Below are 20,245 nucleotides of genomic sequence, written 5' to 3'. Positions count from 1 at the left end.
GTATTTATACTAAAGTAATACAAAGATGACTACAAAAGATAGAAGTGAGTAGTTTTTCGAGATTTACAATTATACTGTAAATACTGTAACAGAGTTAACCTGGAGTACAGGTTAAGTGACTTGCTCAGGGTCACACAATGAGTCAGTGGCTGAGCTGGGATTTGAACCAGGGACCTCCTGGTTACAAGCCCGTTTCTTTAACCACACAGCCTCCTGTAATACTATACGTAACTCTATTCAAGAAAAAAAAAAAAAATGTATATCCATTTACCCTATGCAGTAAACATCTGTAGAATCATTATCGTAGTTTTGGCGATGATTTAAAGGCAGTAGTTGCAGCTGTTCTGTGTGTTCTGTCTTTTTTTTTTTTTTTACTCTATCTGCATGCAGTTCAGGGCTTCAGTATACACCATCAAAGTAAAAAGTGTGTTTTTTTGGTTTGTTTTTTGTTTTTTGCCGGTGCCTAAGGTGATTGAAGTGCCTTTTTCTAGTAAACTAGGGTTATTGGCTGAAGCAGTTTTGCTTGAGACTGGATTCTCATTGGTTGCTTTTTTGGCACAGTGCGAGATTGATAATTAATTTGCAGGTCAATCATGGAGCAATCGATTCACCCAGAAGCCCGTCAAGCCGTTTGTATGAACGAATTGACTAATTTATGAATTTCTGCGTGAATTGATGAATTAATTGATTAATTGCCAAATTAATTTCTGAATTAATTTACAAATTAATTGATTAATATTTTTGGCACAAATGGTGCTCCATAGATTAGCACTAATCCTGGACTACCTTAGTCCAGGATTAGTGCTAATCAGGGTTTATGAGAGCAGCTGTAGCTAAAACATTGAAAGAAAGTATTTTTGTCATTTAATTTGTACAGTGTGTTTTTATTTACGTATTTACTATGTTAAAAATGCATGTTGATGCAACACACGTTGAATATTTTATTTTTTGATAAAGTCCATGTGTAATTAATAGATTGAAAACGTATCTTCTCTTTTGAAAGAATGCATACTTTAGCTGGAAATTTAAATAATCAACCCACCCCTGGAATCCAATAATTTCCATTCAATAAAACAAATGTAATTGTTACATGATTGATATTCTATAGGCTGTAAATGTGTGCATCAAAATTGGTAATTAAAACATAAATAAATAGTGTTTTATAAATATCTTGCATTAGTAGCTTCTTTTGCATCCTATTGACCCTTTTATTACAGCTTGTAGTATGTCCAAGTGTCCTATTTCAACTCTGTTCCATATGTTTAGATACCATTAATGTTTACTAAAGCAGGGGTTCCCAAACTGGTCTGCTGCCTAAAAAAGGCAGTTACAGGAGTTTGAATGTATTTGTACCATGGGCTGTTTTGAGGTGCTGGAATGGGTTTTTTCTTTTGTAGAAACTTTTCATACTAACTTTAAAAATTCAATTGATGCCTGTGACTAATTAGCTGTTAACATTTAAAATACTTTTAAAGTACTTTGAAATATTTTTCAGTATTAACTAAAGCAAGTTATTAATCAACCTGATTTATTTATTTTATTTTATTTTTTTTACAAAGTTCCCTAATTTAAAGGTTTGATTAAAACGTTTTTGCTTTTGCAATTTATTTCATTTGCTAAAATTAAAATGTTTAAAAAACATTTCACTAGGTGCATAGTCTATGCAAATTACATCTTTCACAATATTTATTCGAATGAATAAAGGACAGTTTAGATTTAGGGTTATTTATACTGTTACAGGTTTAAACATATACAAAAAATAATTTGACATTTTCCTAAGGAGTGTGCCTAATGCAGCTGAACCGGTGGGCCTCAAGTGAAAAAGTCTGGAAACCCTTGTACTATAGGATATTAAGTTTAACCTTTGTGCTTTTCAGAAACGGAGGGTTTCAAGATTGACACCATGGGTACTTACCACGGCATGACCTTGAAGTCAGTGACGGTAAGTGGCTCTTATGATTTTAACAGCTGCTGCTATTTTTCCGAAAACCTTCCAAAACGATTTTCTTAAATTTAAAACTGAGCAGATCTTTTTTCACCATTTAAACTACTTGCAGAAAGCTGGTTGTGTAGTTTGTGTTGGGCCACAGCCAGTGCAAAAGGCTTAGTACTGTAAAGTGCATTCTAAACAAGCTCTGGTATTGCTGCAGTATCTCCAGAGGTAATCAGGGTTTCACATATATTCCCATGGAAGTTATATTTATTTTGGGTATGCAGTCAAATCATCTTATAATGTTGTTATACAAAGTTCATACCACTTTATCCACCCACTTGGGTTGTATACCATGTAGCCATGTCACTCAATGTAGAAATATACAGATAGCAATTTTAATTGCATGTAATGGCATTAAGGACCATTTGTGAATTCCACAAGCCCTGGTTGAGATGAACTGGAACGGCTTGAGACTTTTGTAATGTCTGTTTTATTTCAGAACATACCTATTCTTTTTCATTCTATTTTGTGTAAGTTTTTGGGTCTTAAACACTTCATCATTTATGGATCTTGAGTAAATATACCCTACACATTCTTTGAGTCATTCTAATATATACACCCTTCATCTGTTTAGGCTAAGCCAAGGGCAAATGCAGTGGAAGGTTACTGCTTTAAGTAGCAGTTTTGGGCAAATGTCCCTTTCCTTAATGCTTTTGTTTTATTCATATAAGCACTAAAGTGAGCCTTATAACTCTGTATCCACACTGAAGCAGTGCCATACTGATCAAACTGTATTCTTTCTAATGCAGCACACTTCTTAGTCACTGAACCTGAAACAAGTGTACTGTATTCTTTTATTTAATTTGTTTTTTATTTTCTTGAAAGATCTAGGACAGCTCTAGTATCTACCAACCCAGGTAATTGTATATAGTCCAAGTACAGTAATGAAAGCCAGACAGTGCTCCAGCATAGTCACTTCTGGAACCTGTGGAGTAGATTTTATTCCGTCTTCTGCAGGTGTGGATATGTCACGGAACAACCATTAGCAAGCAACATTTAAAGAGTTGGTACTTGTTATTTTGTAATGAATAAAACAAACAAAAAAAGGCTTTTTTTTTAAAAAATTTTTTTTTAATATATATAAAGACACAGATTGCTCATTTGTCCAGTTGGCAATCATGGCCTTTTGTGATTGCACTTTGTGAATTGAATAACATGCTGTCAAATGTCCAAGCAACCATGTTAAGGATCTCTGCTAAAGTAGGAAGCTCTCTGCTAAAGTAGCTTTTGTGCTTTGCTAAGACGTGACAATAGAATGGACATAAGATAGAAGATTTTTTTCTGCCACAGACTTGGAAGCTCATTTTTTAATCATATATCTAGGCAGTTTTATTGTAGTTTTCAACAAGAAGGATCTGGGTTTCCAAATGGTACATGACATACTCATTTCCTTTTTATCTTGGACCTTGTTTGTAACCGTTGATTACACTATGTAACACAATTTTTGTTCCTGGGTAGTAAGTGTTATTTCCTAATTGCTTATGCCTTATAAATACAGTATAAATCTCGAAAAACTACTCGCTTCTAAATCTTTTGTAGTCATTTTTGTATTACTCTAGTATGAATACATTCATATGTTTTTTTCTGACTTTATGTGAACGAAAAGACACACATTTGCCCGTTTTCCCATTGGAAATAGTGATATTTTGAAACATCACTGTCCTGGTCACAAAAGCAAAGTTTGTGGGGAATAATAGCCATTTTCTATACTTTTGAGGCATAAGCAATTAGGAAATAACACTTACTACCCAGGAACAAAAAAATAAATAAATAAATAAAAATTGTTACACGGTGTTATTTAATATCAGAGGTGACCACACAGTTCTGCATTCAACTCTTTAGTAATCTGGCCACATCATGCTAGAATCCCCTTTTCTTATGTTTTAGTTTTAATTGGAAATAGCAGATGTTGTTTTTTATGCATGGGTCGTTCTGTCAAATCACCCAACAGGTAACACTCTACCTACCATCTTTAATTTACACCAAACGTGGTTCTTATGGTTGCTTCAAGCAAAATAAGTTTGTTTTTAAACTAATCAGGTCAATGGGTCAAAATGTTTTTCAATCTTTTGCTCAGAAATGGTTTGTGCTACAGATTTGATAGGTGTCATATTATTGGAAATTGCATGGTTATTCTAAAACACATAGAGGTGGTTACTCCTTAGTGTTTGACCTTTGACTTTGATGTGAACATCCAAAAATACAAATCTCAAAAAATACTAATAGTATTACATTATAGCAGACCATTTTTATTTACTTTTTTATGATACACTGCAAATATGCTCTGAAACATCCTGCAATGATATTGTGTATTAGGAACACAGGTGACATTAGTACTAAGGATATTCTCCTATTTATCCATTTATGTGTCACTTCATATTGTAACATGTCCTGAACAAAAAGCAAAAACAACCAAGTGCTGCTGAATCAAAGTTTTTCAGAAAATACACAGTTGCTGCCAGGCAACGCCGTCACAACAGGCAGCATGCAATAATCTGTGGTGCAAGGTTAAGAGCATGCTGCTCCCACTGTAATTTACTGAAAATGTGGGCAAGTGATTGATAACTGCACATTTTACGTGATGTGATGGTGTTCAGTGACCCCCTCTGCACAATCCTTATAGTTTACTCCCAGGGAGAATATAGCTCAGCTTGATTAATTACTGTTCTTAGGTACTGGTACTTGTATTGGGCAACATTTTATACCATAAATCATAAAGGGACACCCATTTCCTTTCATAACCACTTCTAGTTCTGTAGCCAACACATTTGGAATAGCCTACTCTTTTTTTGCAAACATTTGCCTGTGTTGGTTGATTGCAGTACCACCCCTCCTCCCCTCCCCCCAACTATTGTCCAATTCTCTAGTCGAAATGTGTCATTGTTTTGTATTTTGTTTGCTGGAAATACAGTACATTTAATCATTTTAAGATTAAGAATCTCCATTTTTCAGTTCAACACAATCCAGATTAAACAATGACCCACTTGTTCAGAAATGTCACTTACATCCACATCCATAAGGGGATTCAAAGCAAACATTACACAAGCTTCCAGTTGCTGAGAATCATGAAATTGACCATCAAATTATTTCCGAAGTTTGGCAGCGGCTTCATTTCCCTCCAACGTTTCTTGCACAACTGGAAAATGTTGGATTTTTTTCTTCTGCAGCTGTTGCATCCCAAGAATCTTTAATTTGAAAGCTTTCACAGCACTAATCATTATGTCTAAATTTTTATACAGTGATAGTTGAGGAAATGGGGTCTGGCAACATGCAATGAAGCCCACATGACATCCAGTCATTGCGGGGGCTCCATCCGTTGTTACTGACACAAGCTTTTCGAGCAGTATGTTGTTTCTAGATAAATAGTTAACCCCATTATAGATATCTGCCATTTCTGGTTTTAGCTTTTAATTACAGTAATGTCAAAAACTATTCTTTCACGCTAAAGTCCTCAAACACCATTTGCAGAAATACAGCCAGCTGAGCACTGTCGCTCGAGTCAACAGATTCATAACACTATTGAAAACCACTGACCACAACATAAATCCCAGTCTGACTGTTCACAGACATGTTCAGATAATGTCCATACTCTCCTTGCTACAGTGTTAGCTCCCAGCTGTACGTCTGTTATGGCAGACATTTATTTCTGACGTTGTTTTTTAAATCTTTGAATAACGATTCCGCCATGACAGTCGTTGCGTCCTTTACCAATGCACAGTCTGTAAATGCTGTCTTGTTTTTTGCTAGAAAGTTAGCAACTTATAAATAGGTTTCTGATGCAGCATTTGCATTTTTCACTGGTTTGGTAAAAAATGACTGCTGTTTCTGCAGTCAGCTTTAGTTCACTTTTTTGATTTGAGGTTGCTTTCTGCAGAAATGTTTTTTCAAAATTTTTATGTACTGCCTCAAAAAATGATTTTTTTTTTTTTCCCAGTTGCAACTCGTGTATCACAAATCAGGCAAATACGCTTGTCTTTTAATTTGTAAACAAACAGTAATTTTCCCACTGTGGAAGAATTACATTTTTTTTTCTCTTTTTGGGTGGACCTGCTTCTGCATCCATGATTCACGCTAAACAGATGATAACTGCATGTGCATTCCAGCTCAATCATAAGATTCCAAAACTGCTGATAGGCCTGTATTGTTTACTATGAAGTAACACACACACACCCTAGTGCTTCATGAAACGATTATTAATGCAGTTGATTAATCAATCTGTTGTTGCTTTCATTAATCGGTTATTTGGATAAATACCATGCATCACTCAATAGCTAGCAAGTTGAACCTTTTAACAGATTTGTATTTAGCCAGTTCTATGTATGTCTTGAGATGATTGCACTTGCTTTGCTTTTCTATTTCAGCAACAAAAAAATACAATTTCTAAAGTATCTAAAAGAGTTTACTAAATAAAGAATACTCAGCGTATTTTGCAAGCAGAAACGATTTATTTTAAAGTTGACCACTTCATAAGACATAAAAACAACTATGTATGTTAATTGCTTTTTGTTTTATTTATTTTTCTAACAATGGAATGCTATGAATAAAAGTCTAACTTATCTCTTTCATTTTGCAGCGGGGTGTACTTTTTAAACAAATAACCTGTTTTGTTGAGGAATCTTAAGAACCTTTTAAATAATCATTTGTTGAGGAGACTAAAGACATGCATTATATGTTGTCTCTTAGTCGGTCACAAGGCAATACAAAGTTGCATTTTTGCCAGTCCATAGTATTTGAGTGCAATTACACCAGCATATCAACATGTTCTGGGGTTAGGCTTGCCCTCTTCCTTGAGACTATAGAGCCTGCTACTGAAAACAAACGCTCAGAGGGAGTTGGTGTTGCTGGTATTGTAAGATACACTGTTGCCAGTTTTGACAGGTAAGGGAGTCGTTCCTGATTTGCCTTCCACCATGTTAAAGGGTCAGTGTCTCTCCTGCTAAACTTTTCTGAAAGATATTGCATCACTTCTGTCTGCACACATGAAATTTTCTATCCATCAGAATCTTCTGTGTTGCAGTCTTTTAAATGAAAACATTTTGTCTATCGCTGTCTGCTTCATTCTAGTTATCTTTCTTTTGCCTCACCACTGAACGGTGAACGCTAAACACTAAATCATATTTATAATATTGAGTGTTTAGCGTTGAGTGGTAGTTAAAAGAAAGACTGTTTAGAACGAAACAAAGAAATACACAAAATATTATCCTTCCATTATTATTATAATTGTTCAACGAAGAAGGGGCTTTGTTGCAAAAATATAAACCGCTTGCAAGTCACTAGCGTTTGAGAGGACACATCAGCACAGTTATAAATCTTTCAAGTAACAATGCTGGTCATTTACTTTTTTATATTTAGTGATGCAGATTCAAAGTCAGATATATATATATATATATATATATATATATATATTATAAGATATATAATGCCTACTTATATTTAAAAAATTACCATTCATTATTAAATTAAATGTAAGTAATAATTTATCAATATAAAACGTTTCGGCTTCTGTTTCGTTCATTAATGCGAAGGGGTGTTCAAACAGAACTGTGCTGTTAAGAAATCATTGACTGCATACAGAGCAAGTCAACATGCCAGTCTTTACATCTGGAGGAAGGAAAAAAAATCCCATCCTTTTGACTTCCTTTGCTTTTTTCATTTTGGAGGAAACTGCCCTGGTCCATTGGAACAGCTGTATGCAGAGCCAGGAGTTTGAGTCTTTGTTTTTCGCATTTGAGGACGAACTATGACCTCACATCCACCATTTCAATATTAACAAACGTTATTCATACGCAACAAAACAACCATGGTATTTCTGTATGAGACCAAATGAGTTAATCAGATCTATTTAAATTAGGTTTGGGGTTTTCAGTATGCTATTACAAATAACTGAGATACGCATAAATGCACCAAAATACACACACAATCATATCTATGGTTTATGATAATATATAATATAGATAGTAGTTAAACCATATTTTCTTGTATTTACTGTAAAGGTTGTATTTAATCACACGCGGATCAATGTCATGTAAAAGATCCAGAGATGATAAATAACAAAAGCGAGAAAAATGTCAATATTAAATACCAGTAAAAAACACACAAATATATTGTTGTTTTTACTCTGTTCACTCTGAATCGTGAAACAAAATTGCCACGGGGCTCGTTTAGGACATGACATCAGCAGACTGACTTTGTTTACAAACTGAACGCAGGCAGCACACGCGGCAAACTTTTCTTATCCATGTTTGAAGGGAGTGGGAGTGTGGGGGAGAAACAAATAATCTGACAGAGGAGGAAGAGATTTTGATCTTGGTGTACTAGCGAAGACTGCGTTTTAAAACATTTCTTGGATATTAACAGTGTATATCAGGCGTATAACGTAATGTGGTTATGAAAAAGCGTTATTTTTGGCATTATTATAGGGTTGCCAATTTTCCAGTTTCTCAAAACCAGACACTGAAGCTATGGCCAAAAGATTTGTATCACCTTATTAAATTTTATTTAATTTTGCTTCATAGTCGAATGAAACCTGCTGAATCATGTTATTGAATTGCATACTATTTTAGGGATGTCTCGGTACACCATTGTCAAGATATACCACTGAAGGAAACTGTTGAATGAAAAACAGACTGGCAGCTACTTACAAGATGTGCACAATCTATAGTTTTGAGCCTTTTAGTTAATAGTATTTTTATTACTGAATGGAAATATATCCCTGAATAAGATTTCTGTTTGAAACGTACACAATTTACCGCTAGCCCACTCCACCACAACAGAAACGACAAAATACAGAACCCTTTACTTTACCTTTGCAAGAAAGGAGAGCTGCTTCTTTGCTGTAACCCACTATTTTTTTAATGATGTTTCAACCTGTGTCACCTGATCTGAGAGTAGGGTTGGCAACAGGCTCCAGAATCTCGGGACACTTTTACGGAAAGTCAGGTTTTGTAACTCACCTCTCGAAACGGCAATGTAATCAGTAAAGTGAATTGTGCCAACTGTGGCTAAATTAATTGAATAGTGTTACTTAGTTTTTACCAAAAGCACACACATGCCTGCGAGGATCGTTTCCATCAATCACTCAGACCTAAACAGCAGCTGATTGGCTTTCTGAGTCTCTGACTGGGTGGGACTGTGTGAAGCAAAAACTATTAAACAAATAAAAACTTTACCTGCTGTCACAAGGTTAAATGAAATAGTGCTGATGAGTGCAAAGTTATCTATAATATTTGGTGTTGCACTATTTGTTTACTTAAAAAATTTCAAGCAGTACGATTAATCATTGTTACAAGGCTCTCCGGATAGAATTGCCATCACAATTACGCAATTCAGTGCATCTACTAAACTGCTGAAGCAGTTCACACTCACTTTACATGTGGAATACGTTGCAGTTTAGAGATGGGAGTTGAAAAACCTGACCTGCCTTAGTGTACCGAGATTCTGGAACCTGTTGACAACCCTATCTGAGAGGTATGAGGAAAAGTGACCCGAATCGAAATGTTTCTGCTGAAGCGCTATAACTGCACTTCCAGATTATTTTAGCGTAACTGTGCTGTGCTTTACCTTTTGAATTTTAAACATGCCTAATTCTAAAAGTAGAATGACACTACAGTGGATTTACGCAGCACCCCTTTTTCAGGCAAACAGTTTACTTTGTATTTCACCATTTAGTAAATGTTAACTGCATTTCTTGATTCTTTAACGTAACTGTATGCTCTGCCTTTTGAATTTTAAACGTGCCTAATTCTAAACGTAATCTATCTAGCTAATGTTAAAACTGTTACAGTAATAAGCTTGTTATTTTGCCCCTTTCTTGAGTCAACACCCCTCCCCCACTTTTGCCTTATCAACTCTTTGTCCTTGTTGACGCGACAGAATCCGGTATTTACATATGGTAGAAATATGGATGAAAATAACTGACACAAGGCCCTACTGGATACATTTAGGTACTATCTTTTTAGTCTTTGGATAACTCATTTGTTTTAATTTTTAATGATTTTTCAGGCTGGAACAATTCTGAGTACTGAGTTTGGGGCTATTTGGAGATGGTAAGATTTTTAAATAAAAATTAAAAAATTGTCATGGAATGACCGATTTAATACAGTTAGTGTCTGAGGCTCAACCCCAGCCTTATTACACAATTAACTGTAAGCATTAGGTTCCGTTGCAGTGAACAAACCCTGTGGTTAGTACATTGGACAGCCGTAATTAGAGTCTGCAGGATAATACCAATTGCAATGACCTCTTCCAGTTTCAAAGATTTTCTAAGTTGTAATGAACCCAGTCTTCTGCCCCTAGAAGTATTGACAAACAATGAATTGTGAGTTGGTAATGAGCTATCATTTGTCCATGACAGTTGACTGCAGACGATACAAAATTAAATGCCATTTATTTTGTCCTTTTTAATTTAAAGCATATGTGCAGGTAAATTGGAAAGGTTTCAATAATCTCAAAACCATATACAATAGCCTTGACTAGCCCTACTGCTCATATGCCACAGTGTACAACTATATGTCAGCACAAATAGTATCATCTTGAAAAATAATCAAGTTGGTTGGGCTGATGGGCCAACATGAGTTTTTAAATTCCAACTACTGATGCAGTGTTGATGTAAAATTAAATGTACAATTAGAGATTGTTTCTTTGTTGGAAATATCCCATCTGCCAGTCCATGTGTAACTTTTGAAATCTACCATCTGTTAGAAAATGTTAGTGGATATCATCTTGGCTGAGATGATGGCCTAGAAAATTGCACAGCAGAAGAATCTCTTGAGCGAATAATTTGCTGTCAGCTGGACATTTGTCTGTTTCTATGGAAATGTTGCGCCATGGACTGGTTCAGGAACTGTCACTTTGATAGGTCTCAGGTTGACTTGGATTTCTGTCCATTACAATGACTAGAGGACTTTGGAGATTAATTCTTTCTTCAAATCTGGACCACACTGTAAACTGGATATGTCATCTCAGTTGTGTGTCCTGGATAGAAATTTGAATAAATACAAAATCTGTTTCCTAGCTCATTGAAAGGCAGATTCTATTATGATGATCATGAGGAATGCATTGCAGTATTCCCCCTTGCACCCCTTGGATCCATCAACTGTTTGAGTAATACCTACAATAGAGGGCTTTTTTTCTCCATTTGGAACCTGACGCACCCCTATATAGTTTATTAAAAATAACTTGAGATGCACCAGACTAGTCTTTTTGTTTAGGGGTTTAATAATATTTGTTTCTACATAAAGTACAGTATAAAATTCTAGATTGCAAATCACTGTGTACATAACACATAGTTTGTGCTATAGCCCACAAAACTGTCCATTGGTCTTTCTAGTCAACAGCCAAAGAACTATTGCAGTCTGACGTCACCGAGCAGTCATAGTCGAAGATGCTTGCTCTGTGACATCAGATTTAATAACACTGTTTATTCGATGTAGATTTAAACATAAGTATTTTAAAACTAGCAAGACATGACTTGGTGCACTAGCAGCAGTTACATTATTGTTTTATGTTATTGTTTTGCCCTCGAACTCAATGGACCATATTTAGAATCAAGCACAAAGGCAAAGACACAGTTTCTTAGAGCAATACGACCATTTTTAATGGTATTAAACAAGAAACAAGTCTTGACTGGTCCTTCATGCAACTACGTTTATATTGTTTTATTAAGCATTTGCTTCAGATAAGTTTTTTTTTTTTTTCTATAGTAAAACTGCTTTTGACATGTGTGATGGAAGTTTACAACTCAAACTCCTGTAAGAGAGAGACTCAGTAGAACAAACAAGATTGAGTAAGTACGTTTAATGGTTTGCAAACCCAAGAACTCTCTCAACATACGCAGGTGTTAGGAAACCGAGCAGTAAGCCTAATATATACCTTGTAACCTACAGTTATTGCGAGCCAATCACAGAAGCTCAACTTAATATTTGTGGATAGCAACAACGTGGAAGATTAAGATGAGACCAATCATATACAACAGTAACAACTTATTTAAATTGCAAGCACCCTAAAATAATAAGTCGGTGACATTTCTGTGAAGTGCCACGGAAGCAGCTTGCGGTTGCTAAATAGAACTTCCTCTCTCTAGCTAGTAGTCAGTATCTTTCCATCCCTTATATTATGGGCCACCTGCCCTGTAGCAAGAAGTAGGAAGTATGTTCACAAACAACTACCGATAACAATACATTATTATTATATTATACCTAAATCTTATAACCCGTAATAGCATTTAAACCTGACCATGGAAACCCTAAACAATCATAGCAGTAGCAACATTGTAATTTTCCCACCACACATGGCAATTATTTTGAACTGTCTTACCTTGGGAATAATTACCTTCTAAAAAGTACTTCCTTTCCTTTGTTTGTTTAACACTTTCCTTTAGTAAACTACATTTGTGGAAATTCTAGCTGTAGCACTGTGCAGAGACGTGCTCAGTATATACTGTATGTTTTATGCTGAAACATCTGCCCAGTTTTGTAGGTTTGCAATTAATGAAACCGAAACTTCACAACAGCAAGGTTTGCTTGGTTTCTTAGAGCTTCTTAATTGTAAAATAATAATAATAATAATAATAATAATAAACATTTGCTTCTCTATGCTCAGCAGTTAGTCCTTCAGTTTGCTTCTCTTCTGTTTAAAAAAGTGAGGCGCCTAATGTTGAGACACAAAATTCTTTGTCCATTGCTTCTGACATTGATTAAAACACTGAATTGTTGTACTGCTTTTAGAATGAATCACTCATCTATAGTTAGGCTTATAGCGGTAGTAATTGAATTATCGGTTGAGACCACACGATAACAAATCGCTAATATTTTAATGAAATTGAATATTCTATGAAATTAAAAACGATGATCAAGAGTAACCTACTTTAATATATTTTATACATATTGTTTTGAATCAGTCCCAACTGTAACCTCTATCTTGAGCAAAACTAGTAATATTTAACATTACTGCATTATCACATGTCTAAATGCAGCTGGATCATAGCTCGATGTATGTGATCCAGTGAAACATTGCAGGTTGTACAAAATAGTTTGCCACCAGTAGTGTAGTGAAAAAATTAAGCTGACAAATGGTTTTTGATTCAAAAACACTTTATATACAATAAAGGTTTACCTCCAATACAATCATATAAGCACAGGAAAGGGGGCGGTGCTCTCTGACCTTATGGTCCGTCATGTGCTACATTGAGCAAGGCTCATCCATTTTGTCTTTTAATGCACCTTCCCCCTCATATCGGGGTCAGCTACGTGTAATGTGAGAATTCTAAACTCAATACTGCATTAAAACTACTATAAAGCCCATATCTACCAATCAGTGAGGAGAGCCCAGAGTGGTTATTGGCTGCTGTTAAGTGTCAATCAACAAATCCTGTCCAGTTTTCTTTTTGAAATTGAAACAAGCTTATAATCACATCAGGAACCTTGACTGATACACATAACTTAACTGGATTTAAGTGTAGGGTAAAAGTACTCAAAACAGATAGGGCCTTAGTAACGTACTATATAAGTGTAAGCGAATCCATATGGGTGAAACGCTTCCCTCAGCACTCAAGCATGTGATGCCTGTACATGTATAAAAGAGAAATTCAACATATCTTGGTTGCGATGTGGGCAGTAAGTCAATTAATAATCCACATACATCTATGAGAGAGATATTATACATATTCAGGTATGGTGACACACAATGGGCAGGCTACTTCTTACGTACTGTTTGGAGAAATGACAATATAGTTGTATTCACTGAAAATAATGTAAGTTTAAGTGCCTATGCAAAGTCATGAATGACATTCCACCTTTTTTCCTTTAATACTGCTTTTTATTGGTTTAAAAAAAAAAAAAAAAACACGTATCTCCGAGATGACGGTTGAGAGATGACAAATTTAATGAGTCTGACGAAGGAGAATCATGTATAGGTATTACAGTTTCTGAAGCTGATAAAATGTATACTTGGGAGAGCCTGTATGTGTTTGGATGGGGAAGACCGATATCGATGTCAATGAAGAGGAGGATGAATAAGAGCAGCAGGGGAGGGAAGAGTGAAAGTACAGATGAAACTGTGCGTTTTAATTCAGCTGCTTAACAAAAACTTCCCAACTGGACCTGACCTAACAGAATTGCCAGAACAGAAAATGACATTGAATATAAACAATTACACAGAGGTTACTGGTCCGAGATTCATACCACATAGCGCAACCCGACCAGCTGAATTCTTTGAGCTGTTGTTTTTATCAGTACTGCAAAAATACATCTGCAGCAACTCCAACAAATATGCATTAGAAATGAATAAAAAGTACAGAAAAAAAATCCAAAACGGATTCTGGCAATGTGACAAGAAATAATTACATGCTGTTAGGGTTGTGGCGGAATAAGGGGTTAGTGTGGAAGCCTGACATGTAAGAATACACTGCAAGCAGCACCAGGATTCATGCGAATAATGTCCTGAGAAGTTTCTATTTTGTCTTGCAAACCTGCACTTAAATGATAACAGAAAGCAAACGAAGAAAGGCAAACTTTTTTTTTTTAAACCAAATCCAAGAACTAGAAATACCGCACATAAAAACTAATTGATTTATTTTCACCAAACCGTAGAAGTGGATTTAAAAAACATAAAAAATGACTTTATTGCATTTGAAGTGAGAATAGGCTTCCCTGTGCTAAAACTGATAAGTTTATTTATGTTTAGAGTGCAAAATTGCTTTAGGTGTTTATGCCATGCTATATTATATACAGTTTATGCTGTTTGGTTTTCATGATGCGTAACAGTGAATGTAAAGATTGTGGTTATTTTTTATTTTTTTTTGTAAAAGAACTAGCTGTTAAATAAATGCCTCTGTGTGGCTTTGGTCTGTTGAATGCGTTTCTTGTAGAAATGCCTATTTTAGTAAGTGTTTATGCAGATTCATTTTTTTTATATAGCAGAAAAAGAAATGGTGCATCCTGCCATTATTCCAGTTTCTAGACATTGCCATATAGTGGTGAATTCTGAAGTTGAAAATCTAAATTGCAGTTCTCCGAAGTAGGCTTTCACTAAGTTTGTTGTTGTCCTCGGTACACTGGTAAAATCTAATACTGCCCAAAGAAGCTCATGTGGTACTGAACCATATGCATTAGCTAAATCCAGGAATGTCACATGGAGCTTGTTCCTCTCCTTTTTAGCTGATTGAATTTGCTGTCCGATCATACTGATGTGCCCTAAGCATCCTGGGAAACCTGGAAAACCAGCTTTCTGTACTCAAGTGTCAATGAAGCAGTTCTTTAGTAGGTAAGCTGACAATCTCTGTTCAACGTTGCTGAAGAAACCCTTGCCTTCCACGTTTAATAGGGAAATCGTTCGAAACTGACCGATACTCATAGAATCTTTTTCCCTTGCTGCTTGCATCAATTTCCACAGGATTTGTAGAACACCAGGGACACTCTTGTACACTCTGTACGGAACTCCATTAGGTCTTGGAGATGATGATGCACTTACCTTTTTCACAGCTTGCTCTACTTCTTTCCAATTAGGTGTGCAGTTCTCCATTTGGTATTCTGGTGGACTGAAAGGTGGGATGTCTGAAGGAATTGACGTAGACTCCTGCCTTTTTCAATCTGTGCGCGTTTCCTCACAATATCTCTCCAGCTCAGACTTAGTTGTGTTTTAGTATGCCATTTTTCTCCCTGGTGAATAAATTTGAATGGGTCTTTATAAAAGTTAGTTCTCGCATGTTCTTTCTTTTTGCAACATTTCCGTAGGCGCTCAGCTCTGTGCAATGTTGCAAGCTTATTTTTCATGACCCTTTGTAACAGATTGCCTACTTCTGACTTTGTTCTGCTCTTCTCCATTGCTTCCTCAGCTGCCGGCTTTCTCTAACTAAGTGCTCAGTCTCCTGTTGCCATTTAACTTTACAGGAATAGGTTGTACTTTCTCCTTTCTTTAATCAACTCCAAACCTCTCGCTGCCATATGCGTATCCCCAAATTTATCCACCTTTTCAACTGTTCCACCTAATCTTTCCAACGCAAAACAGAGATCCGTGTTTACTGTGACCCACTGTTTTCTCAGAAGCTCTTAGACTTTTAATTCCAGGCGTGCCTGTTGAGGTTCTTCTCTCTTACAGTGGTTCACCTAACCAGGTTCACAAGGATCATTAGGTTTATTATTAGTTGTGTTTATGCAAGTCCTCCCCTCATCTATGATAGGGGTGCTGATATCCTGCAAACTGTGGTTTGCTTCCTGTTACTGGATTTCATTCGATTGACTTTGTAAAAAGTACTTATCAATGTGAGACCCTTGCCCCTCCTCCCTCAAGTATTTCATTCTCCCTAATGAATTTTCAGACCCCTAACTGTTGTCGCTTTGCTCCAGCCACAGACACAAACCTGGTGCTCCATGTCTTTGCTAACTGCAGATCTAGAGCTAGTCCTTTGCAAAGCACTCACTGTTCTCATATCTGTTTCCTTTCCCAAGTCATTAACCGTGTTGTCAAACTTTGAGTCATCTTCCGCCCCCACTCTCGCAGACCCTAGGGGTATTTTTCTCTAATTTCTTAGAAATGTCTCCAGCGTCCTGTTCCATTTGGAAACACAGAGCTGAATACTGCCAGCCACGGTGGCTAACCCCTGTCAGCCCCAATGGGGTCTATTTCCTCCTGTCAGCTGTCTCTCCAGGCTGTCACAAGGTCTTTCCCTTGTTGCCAGCTGCACTATTCACAGCAGTCACTGAATATTTCCAGATCTTCATGATTTCCATTACATGGGAGTAGTTGTTAAAACTGCATGCTGATATTGGACTCAGCTATCGGCAAGATAAGCACCAACTAAGACCTAGCTTCTTTTACTGTAAACTAATGTGATCCATCTGTGTTTCCTTCCATCTGATGATGTAGATATCCTTCTGCCTGGTGCTGATGTTTAAAGTGTAATGCTGGCTCCAGGGATTAGCCTATTTTGCCTCCCTATACAATCTATATAAAAATCACTACACAACATTAAGGCTCGAAGTTAATGTATATTTGGTAGCATTTTGCTACCCATAACTCTTAATTTGCTACTAGTTTTTATTTTTTATGCAGTAGCATTTTTCTGATACCTTACACTGCAGTTTATGTGACCGACCCTGAGTGAGCATGTACATAATTAGTGTTATTAGTTTTTAAACACGTACATTATGTAAAGTGGGAAACAATTGCTTCTAGAGCTTCTCAATTTGTAGATAACTGAGGTTTGTACTGCCCCATGTAAATATGCGCAAGGTCCAAAGTTCAAATCGTATTGGACAGTAGAGTATAAATCACAACGTGGATACAATTTCAAGTTATGAAATGTGTTTATGGACCAAAAATGTTAAATTTAAATATCTGTAAAAACCTTGTGATTTTTTCAGTGACGTAACAGGATATTAAGTTTATTCAGTGTCTATAAAATTATAATTATCTAACTATTATGAACACATAATAAGTAGATAATTTGTTACTTTATCAAAATTCTGACTATTAAACGAGTAGACAAAATACAGTCTTGAGGTGCATTCATTTATCTGTCTTCTTCTTGTAATAGATTATCACTACTTTGGCTGTTTTAACTAGATATACACAGTTAATATACACAGCTCTAGTCAAACGTTTCTGTAATTTCTAGAAATTTCTCAAACAGAATTTTAGGAAAAATCTTTCGTAGCAAGTTTTGCTTTTGTGGATGAGGAAAGAAATAGATGTCTAAAATTATAGTATTTATAAAATTGTTTATTTTTGCAAAACTCTAAAAATTCTGATTAAAAAAATATTTCTACCCTTTGATGCTATGATAGTATCGTCTACAAGGTGCTAAAAATTTCAATATGATAATGCAGAACCTAAATCTCTCAAAGTCTAGAAAATGCTGGATTGTAGGTGAACATTCTAAGAGAGTTTAAAAGGGTTAGGCATAGGATGATTGCTATCATTACCAATAAGTCAATATGGGAAAACGTAAAGAGCTACCTGAAGACCTTAGGCAGAACATTGTTTATTGTCACTAAGCTGGAGAAGGATACAAGAAGATTTCCAAGCATTTGAGTGTCTCAATTTCAACTATTGTTTCTATTATCAAGAAGTACAAGACTAATGGTACTGTCACAACGTTCCCTCGGTCTGGAAGAAAGAAGGTTATTTCACCAAGAACAAGTAGAATTATTGTGAGGAAGGTTAATAACAATCCAAGATTGACTGCCAAAAATATTCAAAGTGAATTGGCTGCGAGTGGGACTGGGGTTTCCATTTCAACCATAGGCTGAGTATTGCATGGCGAGGGTCTCAATGGTCGCAGGCCAAGGAAAAAGCCGCAAGGAGTGATGTTAAAGGGACATCCTGTTGGCGGTTAATAGTAATAATAAAAAATACAATATTTTAACAGAAGTCATTTCAATCTGAACTGTGGTTTTCATTACTGTTAACATTTTATGTCCCAAAGCAAAACCTTTGGATTAATCTCAGATCCGGACTAAATTAAGTATCATACTAAATTCAGCTTCTTTTTATATAATATTGCCATATAATCCAAACACAAAATGCTTTGAAATAAAAGGTCATCCAGTAGATTTAATAGATTTAAAAAAAAAAAAAAAAAACTAACAAAAAAAAAAAAACAAAACAAAACATATTGCCTTAATTTTTAAATCAAGAAAACGTAATTACAATAGGTCTGCTTCTGATTTGGCTTGTCCAGTGCGAATGTATAGGCCTAAAAATGTGTATCCTATCAACACATTAATCTGCCATATTAGCACTAAAAGAAGAATACTCTCATACACTCAAGGTTTAATGCTAACCGCCAACAGGCCTGGAAATTGTTGCACCCTAGTAGGTATAGAAAAAAAAAAATCTGCATTTTTAAGAAGCAGTCACATGTTTTCTTTTTATATTTGTGCTTTTATTTTCATTAAAGGGGATCACATTGTTTTCTTCAACAGACTATGATTGATGTACATAGAAACTTTCTCCATAGTGAATATATGACAGTAAAATATATATTGACCATATTTATTACCTTTTTTGTTACATTTTCACTTGAACGCTATAGAACACCAGAGCTTTAAAACCATTTAAGACAACATTTAAATTTGGAATGAAAAAAAAAATTGCTATAAGCAGCATATTGTCAGAATTAAAGCTATATTAAGTCTTTTAATGATTTGTTTAAGGTTACTGTAAAATTAAATTGCATTATAGCTTTCCCTGTTTGAAGATTTTCCTCTGTACCATTGCAGGTTAACTATGGACTGCAGTCTAATGCAACATAGTCTTCCTTTTAAAATGGAAGTATGCAGTATTTCATTTTAAATAAGCCTTCCCAACATCTGAGACCAAAAATCATGAATGAATTTTTCAGTAGATTTGTTTTGTGTTTTTTTTTTTTTTTTCCCTCAATATAGATTCATATTTGGATCTGTTTTAGATCAACACTTTTTTCTTGTAAAACGTTGAAAACTTTCTTAAATGGGGTTATGAGCTTCAACAGTGTTGTAGTTAGTGTTCTGCGGTGCCTCATTTAGGGAGTATCGATACGATACCATGCACAGTATCATGATATTTGATACTGTTGCGATACTTTGGATCTTATGTCCATTACATGTTAAATGGCTGCTGAATTCCTTTTTTTGCAAGTGCAACGTGCATAAGAGACTAATACACAGTTAACAATGCTACAGCATGGTAGGATGCTTTGTGTGTTTTATATATATATATATATATATATATATATATATATATATATATATATATATATATATATATATATATATATATATATATTAGCTCAAAGAGCCAGCTGCCCAACGTTTCGATATGTTGTACATATCTTTCTCAATACTCTGTTGAAAACAAGTTCCAGTGTATTCAACAACTATAAAATTAAAATAAAGCTGGTAAGAACGAGCAACGCATAGTGTAACAGACACAGTTTTTTTTATTTCTTATATATAAAAAGCGAACTCTGGCTTTTCAGACAGCTTCAAATATACCAGTTACCAGGAATGTCTTGATTCTTATATATAACAAAATAACACACATACTTTCCTTGAAGCAGACTTTTTAGAACTAGGCCAGATGTTTTACATACAGGGGTATCTTAGAAGTGCCCTAAAAATGTGAGCAAGGAATGAAAAAATGAAACACTGTTGTGGAAGCTGATTAACACGATTACTTCAAGAAATGGCTTCAAGAGGCTCTTGCTTGGATCAATAGACCAATGAGTAATATGGGCCAAATGGACCTCGTCTTGCTTGTAATATTTCTTATGTT

The 20,245-nt window shown here is 35.4% G+C and overlaps 1 protein-coding gene across 1 annotated transcript in view; it reads left to right on the top strand.

Annotated features, from left to right (window-relative positions):
* LOC121326461 (parafibromin) overlaps positions 1–20,245 on the top strand; it is a 117,544-nt gene that overhangs the window by 47,708 nt on the left and 49,591 nt on the right. Inside the window, exon 10 of the mRNA XM_041269735.1 lies at positions 1,878–1,942. Within this exon, the coding sequence (XP_041125669.1) occupies positions 1,878–1,942 (65 nt within the window). The remainder of the gene's footprint in view (positions 1–1,877; positions 1,943–20,245) is intronic.

The sequence above is a fragment of the Polyodon spathula genome, chromosome 14 (assembly GCF_017654505.1).
Source record: "Polyodon spathula isolate WHYD16114869_AA chromosome 14, ASM1765450v1, whole genome shotgun sequence".
In the NCBI taxonomy this organism is placed as follows: domain Eukaryota; kingdom Metazoa; phylum Chordata; class Actinopteri; order Acipenseriformes; family Polyodontidae; genus Polyodon; species Polyodon spathula.
The sequence above is the reverse complement of the archived record's forward strand: the minus strand, read 5'-3'. Positions and strand labels throughout refer to the sequence as shown.